This window comes from Perognathus longimembris, unplaced genomic scaffold (genome assembly GCF_023159225.1).
Source record: "Perognathus longimembris pacificus isolate PPM17 unplaced genomic scaffold, ASM2315922v1 HiC_scaffold_5536, whole genome shotgun sequence".
NCBI lineage: Eukaryota > Metazoa > Chordata > Mammalia > Rodentia > Heteromyidae > Perognathus > Perognathus longimembris.
Genome location: NW_025960974.1, coordinates 319,637 through 331,034, shown reverse-complemented (window position 1 = coordinate 331,034; position 11,398 = coordinate 319,637). Strand labels below are relative to the sequence as shown.

General features: G+C 54.8%; 1 protein-coding gene and 1 pseudogene across 1 annotated transcript; one reads left to right on the top strand and one right to left on the bottom strand.

The window, feature by feature from the left end:
- Nucleotides 1-1,376: 1,376 nt before the first annotated feature.
- On the bottom strand, nucleotides 1,377-3,710 carry LOC125345351 (annotated as a pseudogene).
- A 5,906-nt stretch (nucleotides 3,711-9,616) lies between these two features.
- LOC125345350 (complex I assembly factor TMEM126B, mitochondrial-like) lies at nucleotides 9,617-10,659 on the top strand. Its single transcript, XM_048337564.1, has 2 exons — nucleotides 9,617-9,657; nucleotides 10,022-10,659. Exons 1-2 carry the CDS (start codon nucleotides 9,617-9,619, stop codon nucleotides 10,482-10,484), a joined length of 504 nt encoding a protein of 167 aa, XP_048193521.1. The 3' UTR covers nucleotides 10,485-10,659.
- The last annotated feature ends 739 nt before the right edge of the window (nucleotides 10,660-11,398 follow it).

The window sequence follows — 11,398 nt, the reverse complement described above, 5'->3', positions numbered from 1 at the left end:
ATAACAAGATACAGCATATCAAGCCTGCACTCAACTTGTATATGGTCTCAGCTTCAATATGAAGCTGTTAAAAAAATCAAATCCCTGCTTTTTACATGCTAAATATCTTGGCAAATATGCCATTAAAATAGTTATGAATATAAGACAGCAAGAGTAAGGAGTTAACTAAAACTAAACATTGCAACCTAAACAATGTTCATACAAAAAATAAAGTTAACAATCACTGGTTACATAAAATTTTCTTGACTGGCTAAAACTTAACAGTATAAAACATGCATTCTAGATCTTCAACTACCATTTTCCAAAAGTACCAGTGTCTATTTGAAACTATTCCTCTCCAAAGTCAAAGTGTAGTCAAAATTCAAACAACATAACACATTCTAATGCTAACAAACATTCAGTTATTATTGAGGTGGAGGTAATTTCCCCAGCTTTGGGGTTTTCTCATGCTGCAAAGGGCTTCGCTTCTCTGGTTCAGTCAATGCAGCTCACAAAGTCCAAGGATGTCACTTAGCTCAGTGAAGGACAAGACTGCTGGTACCCAGCTCTCAACTTCCCAGGAAGCATGGCTGCTGTGTCCACAAAAACAGGATGTGTGAGGATCCAAGGCACGCTATTCTGCTAGCTAGTTAGCAAACCACCCTCCCGCCTTAAAAGTTCCTTCCCAGGTAAATAAAAGTATACAGGGGGGAAAAAATTAAAATACAGTTATCTACACAGTAAGGATTTCTGAACTATTAATGTAATCCCTACTTCAAAAATTTTAACTAGGGGCTGGGGATATGGCCTAGTGGCAAGAGCGCTTGCCTCGTATACTTGAAGCCCTGGGTTCGATTCCCCAGCACCACATATACAGAAAATGGCCAGAAGTGGCGCTGTGGCTCAAGTGGCAGAGTGCTAGCCTTGAGCAAACAGAAGCCAGGGACAGTGCTCAGGCCCTGAGTCCAAGGCCCAGGACTGGAAAAAAAAAAATTAACTAGAGGGCTGGGAATATGGCCTAGTGGCAAGAGAGCTTGCCTCGTATACATGAGGCCCTGGGTTCGATTCCCCAGCACCACATATACAGAAAACGGCCAGAAGTGGCGCTGTGGCTCAAGTGGCAGAGTGCTAGCCTTGAGCAAACAGAAGCCAGGGACAGTGCTCAGGCCCTGAGTCCAAGGCCCAGGACTGCCCCCCCCCAAAAAAAATTTTAACTAGAATCATCTGGTCATTTCTGATTGCATCTTAAAGATGCATCTAGATTCAGTTTCTGTTTATCCATAGATACATCTAGCCAAAAGTATTAGCTTTAATCCCCAAATGTCTTAACCACTAGCATGACTGCACAACCATGGCCTTCCATACAGCAGCATCTGAATGGCTACTGTAGAGTCCAGGAATAATTTTAGAAACAAGAAATTTCATGCATTTTTAGTAAATATATCATAATTTTCACAGTTGAGATTTTCTTAGACATTGCACTTTCTTTAAGGGAATCTTGGTTTTTCTAAATGTTACGATGAATCAGGACTTGAACTAGCAGCCTTCTTTTTCTTCTTCTTGCTGTGTTTCTTATGCTTCTTTTTCTTTTTTGCCTTTTCTGTTGTTCTTTCTCGTTCTTCGCTGCTTTTCTTCTTTTTTGCTCGTACCTCCTCAGCATAATCTGATTCTGACAAGGACTCAGATGATAAGGGTTTATCTTCAGGATACATCTTCCTTTTCTTGCCAAGTCCTTTAATGTCCTTACTGTCTGACTCAGTTTCTGACATAGAGCATTCAGAAGATTTATGTGAACGGTTCTTCTTTTTCTTTCTCCTTTTTGCTTGTTTCTTATCCTCATCTTCAGAGTCTGAAGAACTGCTGGAAGAATCAGAGCTTGATGAAGAAGAAGATGAATACCTACCAGCTTTCTTCTTTTCTTTTTTCTTTCTCTGTCTTTTTTTAGATGAGTTCTCATTTCCACTTAATAATTTCTCCCTGTGTTTTTCTAGCTCTTTCTTCCAGTTCTCATTCATTTTTTCTTCAAATTCAGCCAAAGCCTTGGAGCCCTTTTTTTCTTTTCTAGCTGTTCTTTGACTTCCTCCCAGGTAGGTCTTGGTCGGTTTAGATAATCCTGGGTCGTGGGCCCCGAAGACTGGATTGGCCCCCTTGATCTGGCCGTTGCTATTGGATTCACGTAGGCCACGCGGTTGTCCTGCTTCCCATGTTGCTGGGTTAGCCACAGGGCAAGACCACGGCGGGAGCGGGGGGGGGGAAGCCAGGCCACAGACACAGCGTAAGCGCTGTATCTCTCTCCTTGTGTCTCTGACTCTTTGATTCTCTCTGCATCTCTGAATCTCCGTGTCTCTCTCTCCCTGTGATTCTCTGTCCTGCACTGATAAATGAGAAAACACCCAATGCCTAACATATGAAACTGTCACCGATCTGTATATCAATAAATATTTTAAAAATTAAAAAAAATAAATGAGGGGCTGGGAAGATGGCCTAGTGGTAGAGTGCTTGCCTCGTATACATGAAGCCCTGGGTTGGATTCCCAAGCACCACATATATAGAAAACAGCCAGAACTGGTGCTGTGGCTCAAGTGGCAGAGTGCTAGCCTTGAGCAAACAGAAGCCAGGGACAGTGCTCAGGCCCTGAGTCCAAGGCCCAGGACTGGGAAAAAAATAAAAATAAATGAGAAAACACGACGTCCCCACTTGCTCCTGTGTGATGTCCCCACAACCGTGGGCTGTGTAAGGGTGTTGGGTGTGACTCCCTTTGTTCCAATCTCCATCACTCTGTGCTGTGTCTCTATGCATTTTTGTTCCTTTCTCTCACTGTCTTTCTAACTCTCTCTTAATTCTTGTCGTTATTTTGGTTTCAGGTTCTCTGTGGCTCTACCTCTCTTTATTTTTCTGTGTCTCTGTCTCCATATTTCTTTTTTGCTAAGCAGCTAATTAGGACTCTTGTTTGCAATTGCACTGAAATTGAACCTACACATCAATGAAACCAGGCAGGACTGATATCTGAACAACCCGAGTAATCAACAATATCTGATGCCTTAACAATACTGTGCAGCAACATGGATTTGCACTGTCCTCCTGTGTCCGTCTCTGTCATTGTTTCTACTTGATTTTCTGTGTTCCTGCTGCTCTTATCTCTGATTTTCTCTCTGTTTCTATGTCTATGTCTGCTTGCTTACTTGCTTGCTTGCTTCCTTTTCTTTTGTGTGCTGGTCTTGGGCTTGAACTCAGGGCCTGGGTGCTATCTGTTTTTGTGAGCTTTTTGCCCGAGGCTAGCTCTCTGCCATTTGAGCCACAGTTCCACTTCTGGCTTTTGGGGGGAACTAATTAAAGATAAGAGTCTCACAGACTTTCCTGCCTGAACTGATCCTCAGACCTCGGCCTCTTGCACAGCTGGAAGTACAGGCATGAGCCCCCAGCCCCCAGCTGCCTGAGTTTCTTTCTATCTGTGTCTGTTTCCATCTGGTTCCCTCTGTATCTCCTGCATGCCCCTCTGTCTTTGGTCCTATCTCTGTGTCTCTGGTTCTACCTCTGATTCCCTCTGTATCTCCGAGTCTCTGGTCCCTGACTCTATCTCTCTGTGATGGTCTCTCCCCCTGACCGTGGCCCCGTGTGTCTGTGCCTCTCTCCCTGCGGTTCCTGTGAGTTACTGATGAGTGAGGAAACCCCACGTCCACCCTGGCTCCACGGGAGGGTGCGGGAGTCTGGGGTGAGGGGTGGGAGGGCATGTCGCCCCTCCAGGAGTGGCCGGATCCTCCCCACTGAGGACAGAGGTGGATGTGGGCCGGGCCCGGGGGACCCAGGACCACCCTGGGGTGACTGGACGGCGGCCGCGGAGGCCCGTGGTCTCGGTGCACAGACCGGCCAGGAGGCCCTCTGCCGCCTGTGCTGGCAGGGCGTGGACGGGGGTGAGGGGGGACGGAGGGGCTGTGCGTGGGCTCTGAGGCACCCCCGCCTGTCCTGACACTCCACTCACACCAGGGCGCATCCCCAGCCACACCTGACTCTCTGGGTAACGGCCCCCACTCTGCTCCGCGGCTCCGGCCGTGTCCTGGGCCCCCACTCCTCACAGCACCCCTGCGCTTCCAGGGGGCCTCTGGGTGTGACAGGAGGCGGGGAGGAGGTGGGGGGACGGGGGCCTGCACGTGGGACGTTGACCAAGGTCAGGCGGGGACCGGCCTCGTCCTCACATCTCTGTTGACGTTGAGCAGGACACACTGCCATGGGGGGAGGGGAGGCCCCCTGCCTCGTCCCTGGCCCCTGCCCTCACCCCGGTGTGCCCTCTTCCCTGACTGGGCCCTGGGCTCCACCGGGCCACCACCCTGCCGTTGGACTTGCCCGGAGCGCAGCCTGAGCCCCCTCCCCGAGGCCCTGCTGGCCCCTGCCCTCCCTGGCCCTCCCTGGTCCTCCCTGCCCGGCCGGCCCTGCTCAGCCCGGCCACCGTGGACGGTCTTCGCCTGGACCAGGGCAGGGAGCGCCGGTGCGGACTCGCCTGTCACGGGCTGTGGGCTCCAGGGCCTCCTCGCATGCTGAGAGTCCCAGGCCTGGCCCCTTGGCCCTGGGACCGGCTAGTGTCACCAGTGTGCCCAGCCGTGCTGCGGCCTGTGCTGCTCTGACTGTCCTTCCCGCCCAGACCCTCGGGGTGGGGACACATCCCAGGCGGAGCAGCCCAAGCCGGGCTTTCACCAGCCCAGCTCCCGGTCCTTCTGCCCTCTCCTCTCCTCCCAGCCTCATGTCTGAGTCACGCGTGAATCTGGGGGTTTCTCCCTGAGGTCCCGGGGCCTGCTCTGGCCATCGCCGGTCAGTGAGCAGGGCAGTGGGTGGGGTGGGGGGCCCAGGGACCTCAGGGCCCTGCATTCCCTCCTCCTGCTGACAAGCTTCCCCCCCCCACCCGGGTGCTAAGCAGGCCCCGCTAGGCCTGAGGACTGACCACCCCACTCCTCCCTCCCTGAGCCAGGCCCTTGGCGGGCCCTGCCCAGCACACCCTGAGCAGAGGGCACGTGACCCCTTCCAGGTGGCCCTTTGAGGCCAGTCGTGGGACCCGTGGTGGGCCCGGGTGCCCCCCTGCTTCCCCCCCGTGCTCTCTGCCGGGCCTTCAGCGGGCTCCCGAGGACAGGGCCCTGGGGTGGCGTGGGGGAGCGTGTGGCTGGGGCGGGGGGGGTCTCTGTGGGGCTCGGGGTCACGGGGGTGGTGGGAGGTGTGTCTGGGGGCTCTGAGGGTGGGGGGCCCTCTGGGTCTGTGGCTGTGAGCTGGGCCTCTGCCTCCAGAGTGCTGTCCCTGGTCTCTCCTGCCCCACCGCTGCCTCTTTCTCTCTCTCTTCTCGTGTTGTCTCCTCTCCCTGCCTCTGGTCGCTCTCTGTGTCTCTGCCTCTCTCTTCCCCACTCCCACTGTCTCTGTCCTTTCCTGTCTCTGTCATTGTCTCTCTGTCACCTCATCCCCATCTTTGTCTCTGTCTCTCAGTCTCTCTCTCTCTGTGTCTCTGTTTCTTTGTCATCTTCACCTCTCTGCTTCTCTCTGGGAGTCGGCATGTCTGTCTCTCTGTCTCTGTCTCTGTATTCCCTGGTCCTCTGTCTCCATCTCTCAGTGTGTGTCTCTCATTATCTCTCTCCTCATCCCCAGCTCTGTGTCTCTCAGTGTCTGTCTCTCTGTCTTTGCGTCCATTACTAAGTCTGTGGTGCAGCCTTGCTCCTGTACTGCTGTCTGTCTGCCCATGTCTCCCTTTTTCCTCCTCTCTGTTCCATATAGTGTCTCTTTTTCTCTTTCTTCGTGTCCTTGTTCTCTCCCTAGCTCGTCTCTCCTTTCCTGTCTCTTTCCTCGTCCTTGTCATTGCTGGCTGGCGTCCATGTCTGTGCCGCGGGTCAAGGTGTGGGCTGCAGCTGCCGCGTGTGCGACACAGGACTCGAGCGTGGCCCTCCTCGTGCATGGTGCCACAAGGACCCCGCTTGCCTGGGCTAGCTCCACAGAGAACACGAAACGTGCGTGTCACGTGCAAACATGAAGGTGTTCGTGTTGTTGGGAAGTTCCTGTCCCCGGCAGTAGAACATGAAGCCCAACTGGCCCTGGCCTGGCATGGCTGGCCGTGGGCTGGGCCCTGGCACAGGGCACAAGGCAGAGCTGGGCCTCGTTCTCCTTGGGCATAGGGTGCCAGGGCCTCCCTCCAGGAAGAGCCGCAGCCTCTCCTCCACGCCGCGCAGGGCAGGAGCTGGCCCTGGGGTCCAGCCTGGGCCGCGCTGCCCCATCCCCCCACCCCAGGCAATCTGAAAAACAAGACCCCAGTCCTGACTCACCGTTCCCACGCCCAAGCCGCACTCTGCACAAACAACATTTGCAAGTAGTTCTAAAAATGCCGAGAACAGAAACCACAGCGCAGGTGGAGGGCCAGGGCGGAAAGCCCCGGCTTCCCCTGGGCCTGAAACGTAGGGGCCCAGGGCCCAGGGGACTTGCCCGGAGGAGAGCAGGGTCTGGAGCACCCCTGACCCACCACCCCGACTCCCACCACGGCCGAGGGCGGCCTGGGAGGACACTGTGGGCCTGGCCCCGGGCGGCAGCAGAGCCCGAAGAGCCCAGGCAGGGACTTCAGGTGCCCGAGCGGGCTCCAGGCACCCGTGGGGACAGAGCCCGGCTCGTGTGCCCTGCACGCACCTCCCATCCCCAGCCCATCCTGCCCCCAGACTGTCCAGCTGGGCCCCACCCAGGCTAGCCTGTCCCTCGTGAGCACAGTCAGGTACCCAGCCCGACCGTAGGACCTCCGAGCCCCGCTGCCCCCACCCAGCCCGGGTGCCCAGGAGCCACAGCGGGTGGTGTACTAGGCCTTTCACCCCACCAGCCCTGCGCCGAGCCCGGGCAGGGTGATTCCCAGACACACGCAAAGGGGCACGCCGAGACCCGCAGCCACACAGACATGCACACGCAGACACACACACACACAGACATGCACAGCACACACACACACACTCATACGCAGAGGTGCACAGCCACACAGATATATACACACATGCACAGACAGACATGCATGGCCATGTGGACGTGCACACACACAACCACACAGACGTGCACACGCATGCACACGTGGACAACACAGAAACGCTCAGGTACACGGGGACACAGTGACACATACATAGACACACACACTTGGAGACACAGAAGTGCAATCCTGCTCAGGACATTCACATGGTGATATACAAGCAGAGCATGACTCGACGGGCACACAGAAATACACAGTGCTGACACATCATCACACGAGGCTGTACACAGGTACACAGATATACACGAGTGTGCACACGCACTGACACGCCACACAGCCACAGTCCTGCTCAGCCCCACGCTGCCCCCTCTGCCTGGTGAACACACACGAGTGTGCACACACACACTGACACACCACAGAGGCACAGTCCTGTTGAGCCCTGCCCTGCCTGGTGAACACACACGAGTGTGCACACACACTGACACACCACACAGGCACAGTCCTGCTAAGCCCCACCCAGACCCTCTGCCTGGTGAACACACACGAGTGTGCACACACACACTGACACACCACACAGGCACAGTCCTGCTCAGCCCCGCCCTGCTCCCTCTGCTTGGTGAACACACACGAGTGTGCACACACACTGACACACCACACAGGCACAGTCCTGCTCAGCCCCACCCAGACCCCCCTGCCTGGTGAACACACACGAATGTGCACACACACTGACACACCACAGAGGCACAGTCCTGTTGAGCCCTGCCCTGCCTGGTGAACACACACGAGTGTGCACACACACTGACACACCACACAGGCACAGTCCTGCTAAGCCCCACCCAGACCCTCTGCCTGGTGAACACACACGAGTGTGCACACACACACTGACACACCACACAGGCACAGTCCTGCTCAGCCCCGCCCTGCTCCCTCTGCCTGGTGAACACACACGAGTGTGCACACACACTGACACACCACACAGTCACAGTCCTGCTCAGCCCCACGCTGCCCCCTCTGCCTGGTGAACACACACGAGTGTGCACACTCACTGACACACCACACAGGCACTGTCCTGCTCAGCCCCACACTACCCCCCGCCTGGTGAACACACACGAGTGTACACACACACACTGACACACCACACAGGCACAGTCCTGCTCAGCCCCACCCAGACCCTCTGCCTGGTGAACACACACGAGTGTACACACTCACTGACACACCACACAGGCACAGTCCTGCTCAGCCCTGCCTGGCCCCCTCTGCCTGGTGAACACACACGAGTGTGCACACACACTGACACACCACACAGGCACAGTCCTGCTCAGCCCCACGCTGCCCCCTCTGCCTGATGAACACACACGAGTGTACACACACACTGACACACCACACAGGCACAGTCCTGCTCAGCCCTGCCTGGTGAACACACACGAGTGTGCACACTGACACACCACACAGGCACAGTCCTGTTGAGCCCTGCCCTGCCTGGTGAACACACGAGTGTGCACACTCACTGACACACCACACAGGCACAGTCCTGCTCAGCCCCACCCAGACCCTCTGCCTGGTGAACACACACTAGTGTGCACACTCACTGACACACCACACAGTCACGGGCCTGCTCAGCCCCGCCCGGCCCCTTTGGGTGCTGCTGTCCTGACCCGGGCCTCCTGTCATGGACTCCTCCCAACCTCCTCCTGCCTGTGGCTCCCTCTCCCCCCGGCCAGCCCCCTGAGGACCCATTCAGGCCCCTGCTGACCACAGCCTCTAGCACTCTTGGGAGGCCCCCGAAAGCCCCACTCCCCATCTCCCCACCCCCATCTCCCCACACCAGCCGTGAGGGTCCCAGGGCAGATGTGCAGGGCTGGGGGAGGGCAGGGGCAGGGTAAGCACTGAGCCCCACCGTCCCCTCCTGTCTGCCCTCTGGGCTGGCCCGGGCACCTGTGTTTAATCGGCCCGCATCCAACTGGCCAGCTGCAGTGGCCAGGGACTCCTTGACCCGGCCATCCTGGGCCACTGCGAAGGGTGGTGGGGAATTGCCCCCCACAATTCCACCAAGAGAGCCAGGCCAGGCGTGCTGTGTGCCCGTCTGTCACCCGGGCACCGGCCCCGCAGGGACACCACGCCAAGAGGAGGCACCTGGGAGGAAGGGCTGCGGCAGGCAGAGCGGCCAGGGCTCTAGCCGGCACAGGGTTCCCCGCCTCAGAGTGGGAAAGGAAGGAGCCCCCCCAACCCCGCCTGCGTGAACGTGGGCTGCTGGGCAGGGACCCTTCGTGAGCGGTTCCAAAGGAGGCAAGAGTGGAGGGCTTCTGCTAGGACTGTCCGGTGACTGGAGGGGACACTGGGTCTTTCCGGAACCCTCAGCCCCACGGGAGACCCCATGTGGGGGGCGCTCCCGCAGCGGGGCCCCTGCCCCGCCTCAGGCACCCCCAGACAGGACAATCGCACTGCTTGGTATTTGTCCTTGTGTTGAAACTTTATCTTTTTCTAATTTTTACTGTCTTTTTCTTTTTGTTGTTGTTGTTGGTGGTGGTGGTGGTCATGGGGCTTGAACTCGGGGCCTGGGTGCTGTTCCTGAACCTTTGTGCTCAAGGCTAATGCTCCATAGTGAGCCACAGATCCACTTCTGGTTTTCTGGTGGTTCATTGGAGATAAGAGTCACACCGGGGCGTCAAGATGGCGGCACCCCCGCTCCGGCCCAGCGCCGGTGTGGCACCGTGGAGAGACAGCGGGCCCGAGGACACCAAGATGGCAGTATACCCACCAGGTCATCCGACTCCTCCCCTACAAGGTGCAAAACTTAGAAGACCAATGGTCATGGATATCATAGGAAAAAAAACTGAATCTCGGGCTGGGGATATGGCCTAGTGGCAAGAGTGCTTGCCTCGTATACATGAGGCCCTGGGTTCAATTCCCCAGCACCACATATACAGAAAATGGCCAGAAGGGGTGCTGTGGCTCAAGTGGCAGAGTGTTAGCCTTGAGCAAAAAAAGCCAGGGACAGTGCTCAGGCCCTGAGTCCAAGCCCCAGGACTGGCAAAAAAAAAAAAAAAAAAAAAAAAAAAAAACTGAATCTCTTAGAAAAGAAAAGGCCTTAAATATAAGTGGAACCGTCCTCCTTGGAGCAACAGCTGGCATCTCTGGAATATCAGCAAACTTGGTCTTCAGAAGTTGCTTCAAAGTCAATTATGATACTTTGAAGACATTTACATCATTGGCTACACTTCCATTTTTATCTTCAGTAGTTACTTACAAGCTCCTTGTAACCGATGCTTTGTGTTCAGGTAACATAAGCAAGGAAGACTGTGCCCTGAGAAGCTTGCTGGTTAGTATAATGTGTGGCGTGTTGCAGCCCACTGCTTTGGCTTTTTCTAAAAATGGAGGTCTTGCAGTCAATTACCACACGGTCCCACTGCCACCAAAAGGAAGAGTTTTACTCCACCGGGTGCTGCTTTGTCAAACGGATATTAAACTAATGATGATTCCACTGATCTTCCAGATATGTTTTGGACTATTTAATGGTCTACAACATTATGCAGTATAGGAACGCACACGTGAAAACTATATGTAAAGAACAATAAATGGACACTAACACAGAAGAATGTTTGTGTGTTTTTTATTGAAGACATAGCCATTGCTGAAAGAATGAAAAATAACTCCTGTTTCTGTTCTGTTTGCCTGGTATATGTCAGACACTTAATAAATATGTAATAATTCAATGAATGTTATTATAAAACAAATGTGGTGGGGTTTTTTTCCCCTCCTGGTAGCTTTGCTCCTTAGGTCACACTGCCTCTCCATTTCCAGTTTTTCTAAAATTCTCAATCTTTAATATTAAAATATTTACACTGAAAAGGAAAAAAAAAAAGTCACACCGACTTTCCTGCCTGGGCTGGCTTTGAACTGCAATCCTCAGATCTCGGCCTCCTGAGTGAGTAGGATCACAGGCACTAACCACCAGCTCCTGGCTAATTATTATTATCTTTAAGTAGTTGTACAAAGGAGTTGCCATTCATCAAGGCTGTTTATGAATACAACGCATCTTGATCCAGCTTTCCCCTTCCATCATCCTCCCCCTCCTTCAAGTCCTACCCCTTCCCTCAATTTTCTTGATTTTGTAGGCTATGCATTGAATTTTATGACTGTACTCTGCCCCCCAAAAACTTCAACCTCTAGTACCCTGTGTGCTAAGTGTCGGAAGCATGGGGCATGGTGCGAACCCACCCACCTCGCCACAGTGGAAGTGGAACTGGGTGCGGCTCCGTGTGGAGTGCTCGCTCAGCGGAACGAGGCCCTGGGTTCCATCCCAGCACCAAACAACAAAAACAGGGGGCGGAGGAGGGGACACGGAGCCACAGAAGCCACGGATGTCCCGGGGGGGCAGGCTGTGCCTCAGAATGGACTGCACGGCCCCCACCCCTGCCCCTCCACAGACCGGTCACTGAGGGCCACAGGGCA